General features: G+C 35.6%; 1 protein-coding gene across 1 annotated transcript in view; it reads left to right on the forward strand.

Annotated features, from left to right (window-relative positions):
• The window catches only part of LOC106138276 (irregular chiasm C-roughest protein), a 70,365-nt gene that overhangs the window by 41,428 nt on the left and 4,710 nt on the right, over nt 1-24,227 (forward strand). Inside the window, exons 3-10 of the mRNA XM_060947525.1 lie at nt 17,633-17,782; nt 18,325-18,508; nt 19,517-19,711; nt 20,410-20,604; nt 21,284-21,355; nt 22,257-22,377; nt 23,069-23,215; nt 23,624-23,808. Of these exons, the coding sequence (XP_060803508.1) occupies nt 17,633-17,782; nt 18,325-18,508; nt 19,517-19,711; nt 20,410-20,604; nt 21,284-21,355; nt 22,257-22,377; nt 23,069-23,215; nt 23,624-23,808 (1,249 nt within the window). The remainder of the gene's footprint in view (nt 1-17,632; nt 17,783-18,324; nt 18,509-19,516; nt 19,712-20,409; nt 20,605-21,283; nt 21,356-22,256; nt 22,378-23,068; nt 23,216-23,623; nt 23,809-24,227) is intronic.

A 24,227-nucleotide genomic window follows, 5' to 3' on the forward strand; every position in this document is an offset into this window, starting at 1 on the left:
CATGATATGCGCATGTTTTTGTTATTATTGTATGAAGGATCTTACAAAACATTAAGTAGGTATTAACTTAGCATAGCGAAACCACTAAGGTTTGAGATTACACTAAGAATTAAGTTTACGTCAGTCAATCATATTGTAATACATAGAAGAAGAAAAATAACCAAGAATTGGACAAATATACATGTAGGTATCTTCATACTTAACTTTGTTTTATTAGCGCGCTCTAGAATCAAGCAAAGACATTCTGCCTTTTATGGATAAAGGTGAATCGCCGATACAAGCATAGATTGCAAGTCACTGGCTGGGTTTAAGATCAAGATTGTTTTTAATGTGATTGGAGCCCAGGGGCCTGATATTATATGCATTAACGTCATCGCGCCTAATTTCGAAATGATAGGCATTATGTTGAATTTTCCCATGGCCTTTTTTATTATAAATATTTTAAGCAATGAGAACTTCTATTATTTTGATTGTCATTTTGCTGTCGTGCTATACTTTATTAAAGGCACTTATATTTAAGTCTTAACAGTCACATTTATTCCCTCTCTGTCTATATTTGAAGTAATAAAGTGTGAAAAAGAGATAAAAGATAAGACTAAAACTTTCTTAAATAAGGGCACAGATCGTTTATGGGTATGGCAGTAGATATATGTAATTCTTTTTTCATAGCAGACCAGCGTGGTATAATTAGAGAAATTAATTCCTAAATTTAATACTTACAGATTACGACAAAGAAAGATAGATATTAGATCACACAATTGTCATAATAAATACCTTATTAAGCAGCTTATGACAAAAAGGAATATCCTATTAGTCTTGGGTAACAATACAATATTCCTGATATACTTTGGGGATTATTATCCCGCCGGGTGTTTGGTCTGTGCACACATTTTGGTCCAATATGATCGATCATGACTTTCCCACACATTTTATAAAATATATTTTTACTCCCCTTTATTTAATACTAGCGACCCGCCCCGGCTTCGCACGGGTGCAAAATTCGGAAAAAATTATACATAAAAACCTTCCTCTTGAATCACTCTACCTGTTACAAATAACCGCATCAAAATCCGTTGCGTAATTTTAAAGATTTAAGCATACAGACAAACAGACTAAAATAGCGACTTTGTTTTATATTATGCAGTGAAAAGAAACGTTAATTTAATTAAGAAATAAGTAGCGCCCTTGTACAAAATTGTTCCTTGATGTACATTAATTTATATCATTACAACGCAAATCGCAAATCGCTTGGTCTAGAGATTTGAAATTTGGCATGTAAGTAGCTTCCTTATGAAATCTAGTGATGCACTACACACTTTACACGGACAGAGCCGCGGGCGTACTCTAGTACTTACTAAATTATTTAGCCATACAAAAAATAAAGTAAGCATAAACTTAATTGAAATAAGCGAAACGATGTTACCCAGATGAAAACAGTAAAAAAATCCTTACTAATTAGCAATAATATATACTAAATTTGCAAAAAAAACTCTTATAATCATTTGGAAAAATATGTTTCTATATTTTAACTCTTGCGTCAATACAAAATAAAGATAATTAACAAAAACACTTTTTTTCTCGGTACACATTATAAGTTACTTACGTGAAGGTTCCAGAAAGTATTTTAGAGAGATATTTACTTATAATTGCCTTAACAATTAGTATCAACATCACGCTATCGTTGGGAATATGTGTACGAGTACAGTCGCCAGGAGAAAAACATGACCCCCTTTTTCATATATACCATACATACCAAATAAGTATATAAATGGGTGGGTCAATTTTATCAACAGGCGACTGTAATTACTCGTAGTTAACGGCGAGGAACGCCGCGGGCTGACACAAGTTGATGTTCAAAAGAGTTTTGTAATATGAACGGATATAATAATTACCATGTAAATAATAAAAACATACAATAATAAGTTTCAAGTTAGCTTTAAGGTTATTTTCTGATTAGATAAGTCTTGATTATTGTTCACTTGTAATACTCACGGTAAGTTAAGTCCTAACACAAACTGATCTAGAGAATTGTAATTTGTTTATACTCCTTTTTTTCACAAGTTAAATTGGAATTTTCTTTTAGGCGATGTGCTAGCGACCTGCCACTATCTCTGAACATTAATTCCAGTATTAAGCCTTCCAACTAAATTTGATTATTAGCCATTCCGAACCCGCAACGGATAAGGACGTTATTGTTTGTGAGATTTTTAATTTTTATATTTCTTCTCCTCCTACATGTTATATCCAAGAGATTGAGATATATCTCGCTTCGCCTCGTAACATTCATAATATTGACAGGACATTAAACATGACGATCCAAAACATTCAATCCTCCCATAAATGTTTTTCATTACTTAAAATCATTTTATTAATAAATACGGCGATACGTTTTCGTCTAACTTTCCTCATTACACGCTGTCAACGCTTAATGATATATTTACCAAGTTTTACTAACTTTTCTGCACGACAAAATACGTTTTAACCCACTTAGCGACTTTTTCCCACAAATGTCTCTGTAGTTTGTGAGATATGGATGTTGGGACGTGATTCATGATAGCGGATAACGCCAAAACTAGGAGTGACCACATGCCCATAGTACATAAACGTCGCTTCGTTATGAAATAGTGCTAAGTTGTAGACTATTAGAAATACGGACCAGGAAATGGCTATAAAAATGAGCTACTGTTTTCTTGAAATCTAGTGTCTGTAATGGATAAAAAAATATAGTTTGAAACTGTGGTTTTAACATACATACATATGGTCATGTCTATATCCCTTGCGGGGTAGACAGAGCCAACAGTCTTGAAGACTGAATGGCCACGTTCAGCTATTTGGCTAAATGATAGAATTGAGATTCAAATAGTGATAGGTTGCTAGCCCATCGCCTAAAAAAGAATCCCAAGTTTGTAAGCCTATCTCTTAGTCGCCTTTTACGACATCCATGGGAAAGAGATGGAGGTGGTCCTATTCTTTTTTGTATTGGTGCCGTATGGTTCCCGGCACCAATACAAAAAAGAATAGCTGTGCTGTTTAACTATATAGTGCTCGCTAAGTAGTAATTATTATATAAACCATAGTAATACCTACAGATCGGGAAGTGGCTATAAATGAAATACTGTTTTCATGAAAATATACAAATCTGTAGGAAGTTAGCAATTATAAATCTGTTTGAAGCACAGAAATCGTAATATATATTTTTCTATTTATTTATTTATTTACTAATTTATGTACACAGAAAACATCGAGACTGATAAACACAAGAAACAAAATTACAAAGGTTCTGCTTATTTCAAAAGAAATCTCTTCCAGCAGACCCGAGATAGGAGTCATGACGGAAAGGGTGACAGGCGTGTACTCCACTCACACAACTAATAATAGACATACATAAACAAATACATTAATAAAATATAATAAAATACATATAAAAAAATAAACTTACATAAAGTATATACAATATATACCAAATTAGCAAGGCTTGGAGAGGTAATAATTTTTAATTATTTTTTTAAATTGGGTCAGTGATTTAGAGTCACGTATCTCAGGAGTGTTTTTCTGTGTTTTCAATATTAACATGGGCAAGAATTAAGTTAAGTTTAAGCTTAATTTAAGTAAAATATTAATTTGCAACTCAAAAGAATTCCATTAATAAATAGTTACAATATGTTTGCTTGACATCATAACACCATGTCATGTTATGTTGCAGAAGTTGACCATAGAGTTTTACCAATTAAAATTAGGAAGTTAGTTAAAAAATGTACATATATCAAATGTTCCTGCAGTATTTCTAGAATCACTTACACTTTAGCGGATCCAAGTTTTGATGCTAAAAACTGACAATGCAGTATTTGATATTCCCTACAATCGTATTTCCGGCGCTAGTAGCACTTCCGGGAATCCCTAGCGGCGCGATCCTTCTTTATTATGGTAATCGCCATCAATTGTATTCTAAAATTCTGGATTTCATATTTGATTTCGTAATGAAATAAATACGATCATTATCATTATTCTTGTCGCGTGATTGTCAATACTTCAGAATAGGACTCCATCTCTTTGCCAAATCTGTCTTAAAAGACAACTAAGGCAGCATTTACTATGCTGCGAAGTTGGTCGACGTCATGGTCAAGAGGCACATCTTGGAGACTCTTCTCCAAAATTAGAACCGGGATTAGAACCAGGAGAAAGAAGACTTATTTTAACATTCTGGAGAATCAGAACATCTATTCTAAAGCCCATGGAACCAGCTCATCATGGTTTAACCACCTCTTAATATAATTTATATAGACCGTACAACTAATCATTAATGTAGTCGTGAGTCTACCTATGAAATCAGTAAAATAAAATAAGACCGCTCCGTCTAAAAGAACATAACTAAACGAAACTGCAACGTAATCGCCTCATCAAATTAACATAAACATTTTGAACAGCATTGTCTAACAATTCAAATCGTTACATTGTCGGGTACATCCCAAATTATAACCCCCGCGTTGACGATTGTCTCACACACGTCCCACACAATTCATACACATCTCATACATGTATCGCAGGCGCAGTCACGGCCCGAGATGACTATACAGGTTGTTTAATAGCATGTAATAATATGAAATAAAAATTTTAGTTACTAAATAAATAGATATATACTTACACACGAATCACTGATTGTGTTAAACTAAATAAATATTAGGTAAGTTCGATGCTAATTCGTTGATTTATAATTATAATGGTTTATAATTATTTTAAGTTCATTCTAAGTAAGTTTTCTGTTTATAATAATAAAACTTATTTATTTTGTAAAAATAAAAAAAAATACCAATTATACGTACATAAATATTCAAGACCTCGTCCAAACAGAAGATCTTTTTTTTTCCAATCAGAAAACTTACGAGTATTTTTTGCCATGTCTTGACCGAGGATCGAAGCCCGACCTTTTATTTCTCGGAAATGACCACAGCGCTACCAGAGGGAATCATTTAATGTTACAATTATCATCTTTACTATCAGTTCATACCAATTTTCATTTTCAATCTTTGCCCTCATTTATTAAGGACCACGTTTCTCAAATGACGGCAATCGATCTGACGATTTCAACGCAACGGCCGATCCATCTTTCTTATCTATTAATAACGTTATGAATATCGTGGAAAGAAAAAAAAAACAACTTATTCAATTATTCGTCGCAAAGGGCAAGTAGTTTATTTTTAAATATTTATACCTATCGTATATTTATTATATACTCGTATATAACTTATAGTTGAACAACGATCAAGCGACAGGCTTTCTGTGTAAAAGTATGCCACCGGGACACTGTCAATACAAAAAAAAATTTGGGACCAGCCCTAAAGTAAGCTTTATAGAGTTGCATTATGGGATACTAAGTCAACAAGAGGTTAATACTCAATTTGTAAAAAGGGCAACCTGTATATATCTACCATAGGTTCGTGACTACACATTTTAATATTCTTGGCGTGTCAACGTTGCTATGCTTTGATAGTTCGATACGACGGTTACTGAGTATAATACCTGACGATATTATGATGGAAACTGTCAATTTAAGCGTATTAAATAAAAAGGATTTATTTTCGGGATTATGTGCAACAGACCCTTCAAAGGTTGGCTTAAAATTGAGCCCACCTTACAAGCTTTGTGTATTATACCTTTTTTATGTAGATAAGTAATAGAAAAAAAGAATAGGACCACTCCATATCATTCCCGTAGATGTCGTGAAAGGTCTTCTTATAGGTGATGGGCTAGGAATCTGTCACTATATGAATCTCAATTCTATAATTAAACCAAACAGCTGAACTTGGCCTATTAGTCTTTTCAAAACAGTCTGTCTACCCTGTAAGGGATATAGACGTGATTATATATAAGTAGCTTTTGTGTAAAATATAAATGGTATAGTCTGAATTGGTAGCCTTCTGATTTCGGGCAAAATAAAAAAGGACCGCACTGTCTCTCGTGAGTGATATCGTAATGGACAACTAAAGTACAAAAACATAAATAACTAGTACATCATCCAAAGATGGGCCAATCTCAGGCAGGCTATTGGTCTTTGAAAACATTGCCAAATCTTTTGACAACCTGTCACGGCATTATTACGCTTAACGCTATCGGGAATAAGTGCCCTTATTCCCGACAGACAGACGAACTTTAAGGCAATTCCTATAGTGAAATTTCCTAAATTAATTTTAAGAAATTGATATTGCGAGTTCCTGTAATCAATCATAATTTACTTATTAAAAATTCATTTGTGCCTTATGACAATAAGGAATAATTATTTATTGGTGTAAAAGTTTGCATTACAAACTCCATTTCATTAATTGATTTAGAGTAGTTGGTATTCCATAAAAAGCAAAATGATGAAAAGAAGACAGAACTAATAACCATACATGACAGAGCCGCCACCAGTCAGGAAGTTTACACAATGAATCCCTGTGTAGACATCCAGGGACATTAATTATTTCTGGCTACTCGTAAAATGGGCAGTAAAGTTTTTGATAGAACCCTCAGTAAAAATATGACAGGCCGTTTATTTATTTATCGATAATGACAGATTTAGATAACCGGTCATCGTCTTGGAACGATGAAAATTTAATGAGATAACTAATCTGGTGTCTTTGATTTTTTTATTGTATATGGTATTTTTCAATGAATTTGAGATCTTTTGTTTACTAAACATCTACGTAACATGTTGAATACAAACTTGATTTTTAAAGAGGATTGTTTTTCATTTCGCTATATTATTTTTAGGTGAAAAAGTTAATCTTATGTTCTTTGAATGACTCTATTATTAAAATTGAGCACAAAGCTTACCAACAATTACATTCATTTAAAGCTTAACCTCAAAATGAAAACATAATTTGACTAAGACTTAACTTTATCGTTGAAGTAAAATCGATAAGTAATTATAACGCGTTTCAAACTCAATTTTAAATAAGAATCTGTAAACAAATTTAGGTTTATGTTACACCAGAAATTCAGATAAATTTCTGGCGTAACATAAACCTGGCTCATCATAAAGTATGAGTATCATTGAGGCAAAGGCGTCTTTTGTGAGCCACCCTTTTATTTTAAAGCTGTGCTTATTGCAGGGCGGTATGAATAGCTTTCTGTTGGTCGGTTCTCGAGTACATTAGCGATGTTAATATGCGTTGCTCATGATCGATCCCCCATTCAATGCCTCCTTGTTTTGGTTTCAATGGCTTTGAAGTACTTCAATACGATGGAAATCTGGGATTACTGGCGTTCAGGGGCGGCCCCCACCTGCGTGGTGTACTCAGGTGTTATTTTGCCTCGATTCGTTTTTGATGAAACGGTAGAGTAAATGAGCACTTTGTTTGTTTATTTATAGCAAGGCTTTGCTTTGCGCAACGCAGACTAAGTCTTTTTCTTTATTGTCTAGGGATTTAAAGAACATTCTAAAGTTTAATTTACATAAGCAGCTCCTTTCAGCGACGCCGTCGTTAAAAATCCTTTTTCAAATTTTAAGCGCGGCCAGATAACATTGAGCGTTGCGCATACGATTAGAATAATAAAGAGCTTCTTACCAGCCATGTTTTAAATAATAAACGGCCTCATTCATGCATTCCTCGGGTGTGGAGCTCGTCCTTGGCTGTATATCGCTGATTCAATGGCTCGTAGTGATTCGCGATGGATGAAGTATAAAGCCGATCCCACCATTGTGTGTTGTACGCGTAGGTGCACCCTTTGTGAACGCTTCTTTGGCACGTTTGAAAATCGAAGCTGAATTTTTGATGATTCACCGCACAACCATCAGGCTGGAAAGGATTTGTGGTAGAGGAAAAATTAATTGTATTTATAAATATTTTATCATTTTAATCCGACTTCACAGTTGAGCAAGTTACGATGAAATGGTAACCTGACCTTTGATTTCGCTCAATAAATGCCGATATTCAATATTTTGACGTTATTGGAAATTGGATCTAAATCAATCAAATTAATTTCATGTTTCGTAAAATATTCATTGCAGAAAACGAAAATACATTACAGCCAGTCATCAAAATCAAAGCACTGTAATCCTTTCAAGATGAGTAGATCAAAACGACATCACCTGCGTTACAACATTTTGACGTCGAGTCTCGTGGGATTATAGTATTTCAGGCCGTGGTCTTACATAGAGCGGAGGCATAGCATTTGGAATAATTTGTTTTATAATGAGTATTATGCCGGTTTCTATAAAACGCCAAGGTTTAAAGGTTTTAGTGGTTATGTAAAATATAATTATTTTTATAAATAATCTCTTTTAGCCTCATACGCATATTTATACTTTTTGCTATCTAATATTTTACATGGTTATAATAATATAAATCTTATAAGAATGGATGAATTTGCACACTTTAAGGCGTTATTTGCATAGATACATTCTTAACATCTCAATCGCTGGTTAGTGGCTAGCCAAGCATTTATTGTTAAATATCCATGCATTTTAATAAGAGAGAAAAAGAGTAGTATCTTTCGATCCGCCTCGTATTCCCTGTGAGGACTAAAATCGTTCTGTTATATTAATGTACTTCATGCAAACTATATTCATAAAAAAGCCTCATACATACATGCATATAGTCACGTCTATATCCCTTGCTGGGTAGACAGAGCTAACAGTCTTGAACAGACAGAAAGGCCACATTCACCTGTATAGCTTTATGTTAGAATTGAGATTCGAATAGTGACATTTTGCTAGCCCAATCGCCTACAAGAGGATTCCCAAGTGTATAAGCCTATCCCTTACTCGCCTTTTACGACATCCATGGGAAAGATATAGAGTGGTTCTATTCTATTCTAAAATGTAGGAAACCCCACGGCGAAAAAAGCATCGCTGCGCTACAATAAACACAACCGCGGCCTTAGCAGATAGTCTTCTTGTTCTTGACCTTAATAACACAATGTGTTCACACAATACTTATCGACAATAGTGTATTCTCAATAGCTCGCTTTGTGTGGCCTATTGGTTGGTCTGTTTGTCATAATCAATTTATTATGCGAGTTGTATTGTAATGTTTGACTCATTAAAATTCATTAGTGTTCTTTTGAGGAACATCTTCAAAATATTTACTTTCATAGGAGAAAAAAACGAAGGAAAGTTCGTAGTCATGATAGTGACAAGTGGAAAACAGGTATCATTGTCCAATTAATAAAACTGGTGATTCACTTGATGTCTAATAATAACCTGTCTGTTTGTACGTATCGACGTATCTACTAAATTGTAACTAAATGGCAAAACACACAAAAAATGGGGGAAGGTTGTCCTCTCCAATTAGTTTTGTTTTTTTATTTAACTACTGCTTGATTCGTGTTCTTAGTTAGGAGTACTGAGAAGGATATAGATAGGCATAGGAATTATTTCAACCTTGAAAAAATAACTGTTCCCATAGGATTTGCGAGAAATGACGTAATGTACGCGGACTAAAGGCTAATAATAAACTTGGGATTCAGCTTTGTGACCTGTCACTATTTGAATCTCAATTCCATCAATAAGCCATACAGCCGAACGTAGCTTTTCTGTCTTTGCGAGACTGTTCTATGTCTACCCCGTAAGGAATAAAGATTGTGCGATTGTGCGAGCGAAGCCCCGAGCAGAGGCTAGTTAAAATAAATTATGTATTCGCCATTCAATCTAGTTCGTTAATTCAAAAAGCTTCAACAAAAATCCGTTTGAAAGCCGAGTGGAGCAGATAACAATTCCGATCGCTCAAGTACTCTTATCAAACTCCACCGCTGGTATTCATGAATGACAGATTTTTTTGTTATTCAAATATAATGGACACAAAGGAATTTATTTTTAGCATTTTTAAGTAATATAGGTACCTACTTAAATAGTTTTGACAAAGAGGTCGAACGCTCATGGTGATAAAATGTTGATGTACAGGTTTAAATCCCACTGTGGTCATATTATATCATGTTGTGACTTTTTTCTAAAACTTGTACTATGTATTTTTTTAATAAATGTAAATAAATAAATATATATGAACGGGACATGTACGACGGTAAATGTTTACTCTAAACAGATTGAGTTAGCCTCGAAGTAAGTAAGAGACTTGGGTTACGAGATACTAACTCAACGAACGAACTGTATGAAAGAGTTTATTCACTTTTAATGAAGACTGAAGTAGTGGGCCTATTATAAAGTGCCAAGAACCACACAGGAACATTCTTATTCGTGGTTAATATAAATAAAAAATAAGCACTAGCACAAAACATTGTATTAAAATATTGTGATTTTAATTTCTTCATCAATCCCCGCTTTACTCGACAACGTGTTCGTGCCTGCTAAGTATAAAATACCTACGAGCTCTCAGCATTTACTTGAATGAAAAGAGGAAAGTTACTTAAAACTTAAGATGAGTAAAAGCAGCTTGATAACTTGTTTTACTTCGATGCACATTAGGTCCACGTCACTGTATCTGGAACACCAACTTGTGCTTAACTTAGACTCAACTTGACTGAGCGGAGTTGGCAACTGGCTTTAGTATTTAGCGCATGAATGAGTTTAGTTGGTAATCTTGCTGTCCAGACGGGATGAATAGGTAATTTAGGTATACTCGGATACCTACATTGAAAAATTTCTTTCTGTCTTTTCTCGGGGCTCCTTATAAATAAATGAAGTCGCTCTTAAATTAATTTATCGCAACAAAGATAAGGAGAGACGAAACCATTGCCAGAGGTCAGATAGTCTCCTTTTTCGGCCTGGCTTTGCTTTTATTGGATTACGAGCACATATCATGCCTCTTTTCCGGAAGGCTAGACAGGGACAGCATTTATGCACTTGCAACGATCCATTCTTAATAATATTAATACATTCTCTTTTTATACAACCTTCGGTTTAGGGCCTGACCTTTCACCAAGTCATCCCCGATTTGATTAACGCTCAGAATAATTTGTCGCTTATTATTGAATACACTTTATCTCTACTACCGATATTATTTTGTTCGAAATCTAGATTGTATTCTTGTTTAAAAGCAAACAAGTTTAACCAAGCAGATTGTCAGCTGTACTGTACAGATATCTAGTCTTGCATTTTCAGTAAAAGATACAGCAAACTGTACACAAAGTCTAATGAATGTAGACACAAAATTTGTGTAATTTATAAAATATATTCCTGCATTTCGCTGCCTTTATTCAGTGCTGATTTTTATAAACGTCGCGAGGGACGCGAAATGCGGGTTCGTGTGTTTTCAAAAGTAGTAAATATCAGAATGCACCTGCACTTCATGAGAGTAGTTTTAACCGCGCATATTATTTCGAAAGCCATTGAAATGATGAAAGCGAATAATTTGCGTCCGAGACCGCCATATACCGTACAAATTAAAAAATTCGCAAATATGCGACCATTTGGCGATGACATGGCTCTGTGAGGCGTAACGTGTATCGTTAGCCCGGGGAGTATACAGAATTAGAAAGACACTAAAAAGATTTTGTAGTGAGTCAAGAAAGTGCGCAATTATAGACCAAACGAGAGCAGCGCACTCCTCCCATGAGTCGATTCGTATAACCTTAAGAAAGGATGGTAAAAAACCATGGGTGGTGGTGAAGCAGTTCGCAAATATAACGCGGACAATACACAATTGAAACTCATGTTATAGATATTGCAACTTTACCTAAGTATCCTTGACGAACAAACAGACAAACTTTTGGTTCTTTATTGATATACTGGGACAGAACAGTCCGCGCGCGGGTTCAAATGGAGCGTGCGTATATTTGAGTCTATCAGTCTGATAGGCTTAAATATTTTCACGTTACATAAAAATTTAACTTCTGTGCAGGAACATTGGCGTAACTTATAAAAGTTTTAAAAAAGTATTACAACTTTTATAAGTTACACCAATGTCAGTCAACAGTCATACACTAACAGACACATTTTTTACCTATTAGCTTCAAACACATTTGAATATCGAATTTTTTTATCAATGATATATGTACTAAGTTGGCATGCTTTTTGATACACCAAAGGCCAATAAACAAGTTCATCTGTGCTCATTTTATTTTGTGCCACCATATACTGTGCACTCGAATGAAATATAATGCGGATTATCGTGTAATGGGGGTCGGGTTTCCAGCACAAGTCTTTGCCCGACGATCTGCCTACACGAGGAATTTTCAAATATTAATTTTATTAATTATAAAGGATTGTGTGTATGGGTTTAGGGAAATTAAGTAATCGTATACAGCGACTGCGTAAGCCTTAAGTAGGAATAGACAATATATTACCATTTGTTGTCGTTATATTTATTATCTTTTTTGCATAAAACAAAATATAAAAAAGTGCGGTGTGATTCCCGTTACCAATATAAAAGAATGGGACCACCCCATCTCTTTCCCAAGGATGTCGTAAAAGGCGACTAAGGAATAGGCTTATAAACTTGGGATTTTTTTTTAGGCGATGGGCTAGCAGCCTATCAGTCTTTCAAGACTGCTGGCTCTGTCTACCCCGCAATGGAAATAGACGTGACGTGAAATTACCTTATGCAACGTCGGCGTGATTTTTGTAGTGTTTCTAGTAAACTACTCAATTTATGATTATATTTTCTTTACTTCACTATTACTACATTGTACCTACAGCAAAGTCGCTTCCCGCGTCTGTCTCTCTATATGTATGTATGCTTAGATCGTTAAAACTACACAATGGATAAAAAAATGATTTAAGAGGAAGCCGAGGCGGGTCGCTAGTTATTTTATAAAGAATTATTATGAAGGTGTTCATAGAAACATTAGTGACAAGTTGTGATAGAAAATAAACAAGTTTCAGACCATATTGTCCCGTATAGGAAATGTTGCCGTCTCGACGTGTGAAGGCATAAAACTGAAGTTCGATAACTTGGCAGAGTGCCTGCCGACAACTATTATTTCTTTGCTATCGGTAACCATAGAGTTTTGTTACTCTTAGAGTCTGCATTTCACAAAAAGTTTTAAGTTCCTTTATAAAAGGCCTGAGTGTTGATTGTTTAGTCTATAGATATCAGAATAAATGAAGTCGAATAGATTTCGTGGTTCCTCTAGGAATTACTTAAAATGTTCCTTTCTAAGGTCTAAACATTATGATTTAATTGTGAAATGGTAAATGCAATAAATGTACCAAAAAATAAAAAAATAAATATTTCAAATAGTCCAGTAATTAAAACTTCAGGAAAGTGACCAAATCACATCATGTTTAAAATAGAGTAGAGTATACGATTTGATTAGAATGATAATAGCAGATAGAACGCACCGCTGAACGTGCAAAGACAGAAAGTTATTGCATAAAACTACGGCTTTTGATTTTTCGAAAAGTAAAAATACAAATCTTGTCTCCCTAAATAATACCTTTATATAGACGATATTTGCATATTTGCTTGTAACGATTTACCACAAAAATCAATATTAAGATAATATTTTGATGCCTTAAAATGTAAAAAGGAATGAATTCTAAGCGTATTTATGAATGATGTAAAAGTCTAGTTCAAAATGAAAAAGAGCCTTACATTATTATTATTACAAAAAAGAATAGGACCACTCCATCTCTTTCCCATGGATGTCGTAAAAGGCGACTAAGGGATAGGCTTATAAACTTAGGATTCCTCTTTTAGGCGATGGGCTAGCAACCTGTCACTATTTGAATCTCGGTTCTATCATTAAGCCAAATAGCTGAACGTGGCCATTCAGTCTTTTCAAGACTGTTGGCTCTGTCTACCCCGCAAGGGATATAGACGTGATCATATGTATGTATGTATGTATTATTATTATTTCTGCACCTTAAACACTGCGCACTCTCGGAGAAAATCCGTTTCAGAAGTAGTCCTATGATTGCCCTATACTTATATTTGTATCATTTCATTATGAAAAGATATCATATTATAATGTTGCCAAGTCTTTTTCTTTATAAGATTTGTGAACGTACGCCTATGTATTTTAATTAAATGAGTAGGTAGGGATTCAGAGTCATATTATAAAAAGAAGCTCATATTTTTCTCTCATTACTGCGTAGGTCCTTTTTATATGATGAATTTGGCATGCTCTTTGATGGCCCAACGATTATTTAGTGCTAACATACATATATTGACTTTTGCAATCTTCACAGGAAGAGAAGCAGCTGTTACACAATATGATATATAACATATTAGGTAGACTATGTTTGTTTAATATGAAAATTGATTGGACAACTTAATATGTTTAAACTATGAATAATCATTTATTCTGGAAGCGAAGAAGAATATAGTGTAGTGCTTTTTCTTCTTCTTATTAAGTTAAAGGTAATTTTTGTAACGTAAAACAACATTTACAATATTTACTATCAAAACTTTCATATTTGATCTATCCCTGAAAACTTTTCTTCAACACGAAGTTCTCAACTTAAATTATGTATTACAGTTAAATTCAGAACACCGTAATACGCAAACAATAACCTCCAAAGTAAGCAATTTGACTTGCAAACACTTGCAAAACCGTTCCGATCCGCTTGGCTATTAGATTTCTAGGTAATCCATCATAGAAAGCGAAAATTTAAAACATATGTTCGTATGTCTATGGCTCATAAACTGTTCGCACGCCGGAAATTGCGCAGTCTCTTTGTTTGGCTGTATGGATGGTATTAATCATTGAAATTGTCTTTGACTTGTGTACTTCTGGGAACATGCTCGTCACGGTAAGTGGCTGAAGGTGAAACCCACAGAGCACTGACGTGAGGCTTTGCTCTGTGATGAAATAAATTGAAATGGTGAACGTATTTTGTTTCAAGATCGCTTAGCTTTAATAGTATTTTTCCTTTTATTTTATTTTTTAGGATTTTTTTATTGAGGAGGTGTTCTTATTAAATTCTTTCGATGAAAGAAAATTTGTTTCATACTAAAAATTATATGGATAAAAACTAAATAGTTTCGATTGTCTATAGTAAGGTTCATTCATCATCATCAATCAAAAATTTATTATCAATCATAATACTCCTGCGCTAGTTCTGTTCCACCTCAAAATAGAAAGTATGGCGACATTTCACATCGTTCGACAGACATCATCGCTTCCACTACAGAAAGGAACACGGGATCCGCCTGTTACCAATATTCTAGTAACTAAAGTGTAAAAATTTAAATAATTTTCCAATGAGTGATTCCTAGAAAAATATTTTTAACAAATAAACAAGTAAACAAATCAAAATTTGCCAGTGCTTATTAAACCGTTAACAAAATGCTTTCCTTAGCGTGAAATGAACCTCAAAAAAGTACTTAACGAAATGGGGCCATAAAATATGTGTTTACGTCGGTGAATCAAACCAAACACCCTAATGATTTTGCCGCATTTAATGGGGCTTTGATGTTATTAATTGTGCCACCTGTGCAAAACCCACTGAGGGGAAACCTTATAAGCTCGGCCCTAAATAGTGGTGGAACGGGCCCTAGTCCTTGATGTTACACATAGACTCTCGCGGTGTTTTGTTGAGACGAATAGACATTACCAGTTCTCTTATATTCTTAATTAAAGCCTAGCTTTTGCTTCTGTAGTTGTTTTTTAGTATTACGTGAACAGTAATTTTTCCTCCATTGCGAGGTTTTTAATACAATATGTCATTTCATACTCTTAACTAGTTGGGTGCGAAATTTCGCGAAGCTTGATCTAGCAGATAAAGCGTGAAGAGAAAACGAAAAAAGAAGACAAATGTAAAAAGGGCGATAAGTTGTGATTGGGATTACAGTCATAATCTTAGTTCCAATTCAAATTGTGTAATCCAAACCAATTCAAACTATATTAGTGATGCAAAAATCAGTCTAGCTTTTACGCTTTCACGGCTAATCTGCGAGACAGATTTTTATGAAATATTGTACGAAACAAGTTTATTTTCCGTGATCGTAAGTAGGCTTACTTGAGTTCTGAAAATACTCAAGGGAACGTGAAAACAGAAACTTTAGTTAAACGCGGGTGAAGCTACGATACTTAGTAAATACTTCTGTTTACACCAAGACTTAGAGTAAGACCCGAATTTGTCACAACACTACTCTCAATCCTTACCGATTATACGGCAGCCCGCGCTCATATCGGTTAAAATTTGTGAATTGCGGGTAATTCAGTGCTTTGTGGATACATTTTCAATTACTTTCCCAATAGAATGTAGTTAATTGTAAATAGCTACCTGATCAAACGGGAGTAATGGATTGGCGCTTGTTTTGGTTAGATCTGCGAATGGGATAAATTTATCTGGGTGTTTGCTATGAAGTTTTGTCAGGCGTATTATAATTGTTAATAATAATATGCAAAATATCGTTTACTCATACATTCATTTACTAAGTGAAAACAAACAATACAAATTGGCAAATTGAGTCAAATTCGCGCAAGTATGATTCTGTACAATAAGGTACACCTATGTATGACCGTAATTTTTACATATAAAAAGACACCATTAGTGTTAGTGCACCACTTGCTCTCTGGAATTTTTGACCATTTTTGCTGTAAATACATAAGTTAAATAAGCAATTGAGACAAGAGTATCGATATAAATTATTGTTTAAATTAAAATTAATTAACCATTTAAAGTTGAGTGCGGCTCCACCATTACACTCTGCTGAACTTCCACAGTCCGATCACGAATTCTTAGGTCAAGTGGATCCTTTACCCTTGCCCTTTATTTTAGAATCAAGATTATGCTTATTTCAATTAACCAAAATCTTCAGATCCAATTAATTTAAGTGATTGGGTTCGATGCTATCGTTGGAACTAAAATCCTTTTATAACTTTTAAATATTTATGTGTTTTCAGCAAAATTGATGCTGCGTTCATTAAGCCATTCATATGCATCACATTCATGTTTAATATATCAGGTTTCTGACCGTTTCCTTCCAGATTTTCGTGACTTTTGCTTTTGCCTGCCACGTAAAGGATAAAGACGTGATATGATTATCATTGGAAATAGGCTTAGTGTTACCTAATAGATATTTACCATCTCTTTACAAGTTTTTATCATCGGTGTATGTTTTACAAATAGCGATAATTTAAGAAAAATGATCTACCAAAACATTTCATAGAATTTCAGTACTCTGATCTGAATCACATAAATTTCAGAAAATATAAACACAGAAACTTCATCCAAATTAAAGACATACGAAACACAAGATTCAACTAGAATTCCCAGCTTGGAAATAGATATTACAATGTTGCAGGATTGCGCGACGAAACGTGCTTAGTAAAAATGTGAGGGATGTTGCAATAAATCTGGAGTCAGGAAGGCGACACGCGACTGTTTGCACAAATGTTTTCTACTGTATCTAGGAATTCTGACAAATAAACTGACGATTTTTGACTAAAATTTCCGAGTCGGAGATGCAAAAAATTTGCGTATTCAAAATTATTCTGAAATTGTCTTTGCTTCAATTTTACTTGAAAATAATAAGTGTATTTACTTTAACAAGTTTATTTTTAGTACCACGTTGTCTCACTTTTGGGCAGGGCAAGTCTTGTAATCTTTTGTATCGACATTTTTTAAAACAGAACAAATCTAAACCTTTATTGAAAGTTTATTTCTATGCTACATTTAAAAAAACAACCGAAATGTAGTTTTTGAGTTTATACCTAGACAACAAAGAAAAACACAAATATTTTCTTTTTCGTAATAAATTTGTGATAAATATTTTTTTTTATTAATATTTGTTCTTCTTCTCAACAGCCCGTCGGCATCTACCCAGGGAAGTACGAGTGGGCGAACGAGAACAGCCCAGTGGGCGGAGACTGCTCGATCTGGGTGAAAGCGGCTACTCTCCAGCTGGACGATGGACAGTGGCAGTGCCAAGTCACCGCTAGCAACTACGATGTGCCAGTACGTAGTCTATCATATTTAAATTCCTAACTTCTATTTGGGTACAATTTTTTTATTTCTTATTGGTGATAAAAAATTAAGTACTTTCAATTAAAGGTAGGTACTACCGTTGGAAGACCTATGACATGACTAGTTTCGTTTCAAGCTGTGTGGTTACTGGCAGAGAAGAATCCACTTCCTCACATTTTGGTCTTAACATACGACAACTTTAAGCAATTTCACGGTGTGATTTGATTTGACAAGAAGGTCACCTACCGTTAAACCATTGCCAAAGCTTGGCAGCTGAACGTGGCCTATCAGTCTTTTTAAGACTGTTGCCTCTGTCTACCCCGCAAGGGATACAGACGTGATTGTATTTATGGCTTAAAACTTGACAAAGCATAGGTAAACTTTCAGTAGCGTTTTATCTTTAGCGTATCAACAGCTGATCTTCAATAATATTCAATTAAAAAATTAGTGCTGTTTTGAAAAAATAATTTTAAGAATATTAACGCGTACGAATTTATAAAAGCTGGTTATAACATTTATTCCACCCATTTCAGGATTCCCTATCAAGCCCCCCAGCGACGTTAGCAGTCCGAGAGCCACCCCACAACCCTCGGATCTGGTTTAACGGGTCACAGGTCATGAACGGTCAGAACATCACCATCCCTGCTGGCTCCAGAGCTTCGGTGACCTGCGAAGCTAGGTTCGGGAACCCACCGGCTTATATCGAGTGGTATTTGGGTAAGTGTCCCGATTTTTGGTACAGGTATTGAATTAGACCAGTGTTGTTGTGAAAAAAGATCGACGGATCTTACCTATGAATTAGATTAAAAATATAGAAAAGCCTTTTAAAAAATAAGCCCTATTAAGAAAAATAAAAATAATCTAAACCTTGGAGAAGTTTAGTTTACTCTTGAGTATGATGTTTCCATTTTCATACTGACTACTGTGATATCGACACCACACCACGTTATATTCGTGTACTATATAAATTTTCGGGGAGAATTGTTGTACTACTGCTTGGTTGTTCTACTCGCATAGACTACGTTACTTTAAAGCCCTTGAGAAAGTTAGCCGAAGTCCATAGTTCATAACTCGTGCAACTACGAGGATGCTTTCCACTCCTTCGAAAAAATAGACAATAATCGGAAGTTAGACGAGGTAAGGCGAGATTGCACGAAGTGCAGTAAAGTATAATACTTTTTAGTTTTTAATCAACTTTGCGATGCAAGTAGTTAATTGTATAAATTGAAAAATATGATTTTGTTGTCTAATCATGCTCTTAGCCATTTCGTTTCAGCCTGGGGTTAGTATTCGACCAATTTTCTGTCACTCTTGACGCATATTCAGTGACGTCAGCTTTGTCTTCGTTCTTATGCATTACCTTGCGTAATTATAGCAATTATTTTCTAGTCACCTTTTCTATTTGGTGCTATCTATAACTTCGCGAGTAGGTAGTGGTATTGGGCCCTTCACAACTGATTTCATTAATATAAACATACAAAAAATCACGCCTCTTTTCCGGAGACGTAGGTAGAGATCCCTTCATACTTCATTCGCTTTATCTACATTCATAACTCTCCTCATACAATCTCGTCGGTTTTGGGTAATTAAATTATACATAATACATACATATAATCACGTTTATATCCTCCACAGAGTAGACAAAGTCAATTGTCTCGAAAAGACAAAAAGGCCACGTTCAGCTGTTTGGGTGTTTTAATTAAATTTTACTCATTTAAATTACAGAAAAAGAGCGCCTAACAGCCTGGAGTCAGACCAATACGACAGAGATGGAGAAGCCCCGGCGCTGGGCGGCCAGGTCCACCTTGGAGCTGGGAGCGACGAGGTCTGGCCACGGCAGGCAGCTGGAGTGCCGTGCTCACCACCCCTCTTACAAACCTCCTTACTACAAGAACTCTTTTGCGTTGCTTGATGTCACTTGTGAGTTTAAACTTACGAATTAGATAGATAGATAAAACTCTTTATTGCACAATAAGAGTGAAACATGCAAATCAGCACAAAACAGACAGAGATGGTACTAAGGCGGTCTTAACGCTAATGCAATCACTTCTTAGTCAGTCATAAATGTATAAATGTAAAACGCAGGTTCGTTTTAAGAAAGAAGCGTTACGTTTTAAAGTTGAGAAAGAAGCGAAATCATTTCCAAATTGCTCATTGGATTCCGATGGTTACCATGAATTTCGAAGAAATCAAATATTTTGATATAAAGCTAGCTACTTACTTATTTGGCTTTCAGGACTGTAGAAAAAAGACAATGACTTCTTTTCGATTGCGTATTAGAGACTAAAAATAATGATTTTTGCACTTCTGACAATATTAAAAAATAATAGGACCACTATTCCTTTTCCATGGATGTCGGCGACTAATGGATAGGATTATAAACTTGGGATTCTTCTTTAAGACGATGGGCTAGCAACCTGTCACTATTTGAATGTCAATTCTATCATAAAGCCTATCAGCTGAACGTGACTTATCAGTCTTTCAAGAATGCTGGCTCTATCTACCTCGCAAAGGATATAGACGTGATTATATAGAATGGATTAACTTCTGATATCGCATTTATTTATTTTTTGTTAATTAAACTATCTATTAATATCTTAATCATAATTTTATTCCAGTCATTCCTGTGGTTTCCATCCACGGAGCTGACCCCAGCATCCTGGCCAACCTTGAAGAGGGATCCAGTGCCTTAACCCTCGAATGCCGAGCTGACGGCAACCCCAAGCCTTACGTGTGGTGGACCAGAAACGGCCAGGTCATAGCTACCAACGGACCGAAACTTTACTTGGCTCCTGTTTCCAGGAATCATACTGGTGAGTTACCGCTTACGATGTAGACAGAGCCAACAGTCTCTTAAAGTTTCACACCGGCTGCGGCGCGGACGCAGCCACCCGCTTTACTCAACAAGGTGTTGAGAGATGCCTCCATAGCTACACTGTGTGATGTTAGAGTTATCGTTAATTGTTCGATATGGATGTCCCGAGATGATAGTAGGACATGGAGTGAGCAGTAGACATTGAGATGTCTTTATCTCTGCCAAGACCACTTTCAACTGAATAAAGATTTAGTCAACATTAAGTAAATAAGTACCCGAAACCGCCGAGCTTGCATGAAGAGAGTTATGAATGTGGATGAAGCAAAGGAAGTATGCAGGGATCGTGGCAAGTGGAAAGAGGTAGTCTCTGCTTACCCTTCCGGGAAAGAGACGTGATTTTATGTATGTATGTAAGTACAAAATATCGCTTATAAGCGACGGAGCGGGCACACATTACATGTGAGAGAGAAGTATGCAAATATGTGGTACGTACTAACCTTTTGGGAAGGAGTAACCAACCACCGAGGACTTAATAACAATTCAGGATGTCAAAAAAAATATTTCCGATTTTAACTGCCTTTGCGGCAAGCTCAATCGGCGTGATTTGTCTCAGATTTATAACTCACCTACCTGGGTTCTTGGAGTATTAGGTAATAAAATACATTGTAATTTTTCAGGAATATACGGCTGCCAAGCGAGGAATACGTTGGGCACATCCGACTCAGTTAAAATCGAGATTGATATTAAATGTAAGTAAATTTTTCCATTTATAAAATCAATGTGTTAGATAATTTTGCGAGAACAGTCTGGAGTTTACAATGAGTAATTCTTATTTTAAAACTTTATACTTACTTTTGTGTTTTTCATTTTTAATGTTAAAGCTTCAAATAGTGTACCGACAAGAAAGCGATAAAACTGGCTGGAAAGAATTGTTCACTAAGATAGAAGTTAGAAAGTTTTTCAAACTAACAAATGGTGAAATAAGTACGTGTCTTATCTTAATCCTTTGTTTCACGCTACAACTTGTGTTGAGTTTCTATAAACTTTTACTGTAATAAAAATTTTAACGAGAAAAAGAATGTATGACGTAAAATGGAAACAAATTCTAGTATATATTCATAATCTTAGTAACTTGACGATTCTTTTTTTGAATCGTGGTTATGTATGGCCCTTAAGTTGTTATGTAATGAGAGGCTTGAATAACTATGAATCGGACAAAATTCAATGACATCATGTATACTGGGTGAATTTTTTATTCGTTTTTTGAAATTTTGACAGCATGGTTGGACAAAAGTGAGTGGGTTTCCATAAACACAAATAGCAAAAAATTAAAAAAGGATCCAATTACTCTCCCATCCAGATTAATTGCTTAGTTGATCAGTCTTAGTAGGGGATAGAAAAAAAAACTTTTTTCTATTATGATTTTTATGTAAAAACTCAATTTCATTGCCCAAACATGCTGTGAAAATTTCCAATTCACCTGTTTAAACTTTAATAACTATGGGTTTATCATAAGATTCTGTCTCTTTAAGGGATTGCATTAGCGATAAGTCCGCCTTTGTACCATATCTATCTGTTTTGTGCTGTTTCGTATGTTTTACTCTTATGGTGAAATAAAGAGTTTTATCTATCTATTTATTTTATTTGCAGACCCTCCCCGAGTGACGTGGGTGGGCCCGGACACGGCGGTGGAGGCCAACTTGTTCTCGCAAGTCACCCTGGAGTGCAAGGCTGACGGCAATCCAGAGCCTTCTTACCATTGGTATCATAAGTAAGTGCATAATCTTTGAAAACACAAGGATGTTTCCATAGAAAATAACATACTGGTTTAAGTACATAGTGAGGTGTAACACATGAAAGTTACTAGTAGGTATCGATAAAAAAAAGTGCGATGGTATGAAGTTAATAAAAAAATCTCTTTCTCGAGTGAAAAATTGACAATAATATGACTTGTACGTCCAAAAAGTCTAATTACTAGAGCAGTCTCTGTAGCCTAGCATGCGCGAAGCCGTTTTTATCGCGTGAAAAACTCTCGCTGTTTCGCATTTTTTATGACGTAAAACGGGACAGCTATAGTTTTCGCGCGATAAAAATGACGTCGCGTATGCCACACTATAAACGGGGCTTGAATTGTATTGTACTGTACATATGCTACATGCAGTGTAAGGAAGCAATATGTATAATTATCTCAGTATTTACTTTAAGTACAAAAGAGCAAACTAAGCTTAGTACCAGGAAAGGGGCATGCATGTTAATCTCTCACAAAGTCACCCAATATGCTTTCACGCTGAATAGCCAAACTAACTATTTGAGAAACGAAAATGCCCGTCATCGGGTTAAATCGGTTGCCTCGATTGTCCTAACACGATTTAGTAAGGAAGACCTTCACTTTCCAGCCCCAAGTTGCCTCGATTATTCTGACACGATATAGTGAACTATCAACAAGTACCTTCACTTTCCAGCCCCACGTCATCAGGCTACATCACGTCTGTGGCAGACGACCGGTACCCCATCTCGACGACCTCCCAGCTGCAGCTCCACAACATATCTTACGCCCAGCACGGGCAGTACACGTGCGTTGCCATCAACCACATTGGGACGGAGGAGAGGTAACTATTTGTTTTACCACATCACTACTGTACGAGCAGAAAAAAAATCCGATAATTTTCGGTCCCCACAATTGTTATCTTAGTGTCCTCCTTGAAATATACTTATTTAAATATGTTTGGTTTTGTAAATGTCGTATCTTGCGAAAGAACGAATTAAGTTGACTTTGATGTTTTCATAACGTGTAAGTATTACTTCGTAGATTACAAGTTTAGATGCCGCCAACACTAATGAACTATCCATGACATTACCATCATAGGCATTGCCTAGCTGTTATCTTTTTAATTAAATCGCTTGGTTCAGTTCTGTTTTAATGCTTTGATGATAACGAAGCGAATTGGTGTCAAATCCCCTTTTTTTGCAAACTTGGTGTTTTCTTCATGCTATATCAAATCCTATGTGTTTTCCAGGAAATACGTATCGGAGCCTATCAGATTGAACGTGCTGGGCCCTCCCATCGGGGCGGAGACGTTCACGTCTCACGCGTGGAGCGGAAACGAGGCGAGAGTGCACGCGACCGTTTGTGCTGACCCTCCGCCGAGGAGGGCCACGTGGCTGTGGGGCAGTCTTCGGTTGGAGGTGCCTTCGCAAATTGGTGAGATTATACTTATAATGGGAATAAATAGTTCAAATAGCTCATGGCACTTTTTATGCTGATACTTTAATGAGAAGACCACTTGGATGTGGACTAGGCTGACTTTGGTAATGGTCGCCAAAACATGGAGCAGCCCGCCCGTGACTCCTTACAAAATCTTAATAGTGCTGTTTAGTTCTGTGTTACTTACTCCCTATTCTATCGGGGGCAGTCTTCGGCTGGCAGTCCCTTCGCAAATGGCGAGATTATTATTTTTGATAACGAGGTGATTATGCAAACTCTCCACCAAGAATAGCTACTTGATTCTGGAGCTACTTTTGGTTGAGGTGCCTTCGCAGATTTGTAAGATTATACATATTTTATGGACAGCGCCGATGTTGATAGATCTGGTTCTATCAGTGACAAAACTTGTTCGTGAA

Source organism: Amyelois transitella, chromosome 13 (assembly GCF_032362555.1).
Source record: "Amyelois transitella isolate CPQ chromosome 13, ilAmyTran1.1, whole genome shotgun sequence".
In the NCBI taxonomy this organism is placed as follows: domain Eukaryota; kingdom Metazoa; phylum Arthropoda; class Insecta; order Lepidoptera; family Pyralidae; genus Amyelois; species Amyelois transitella.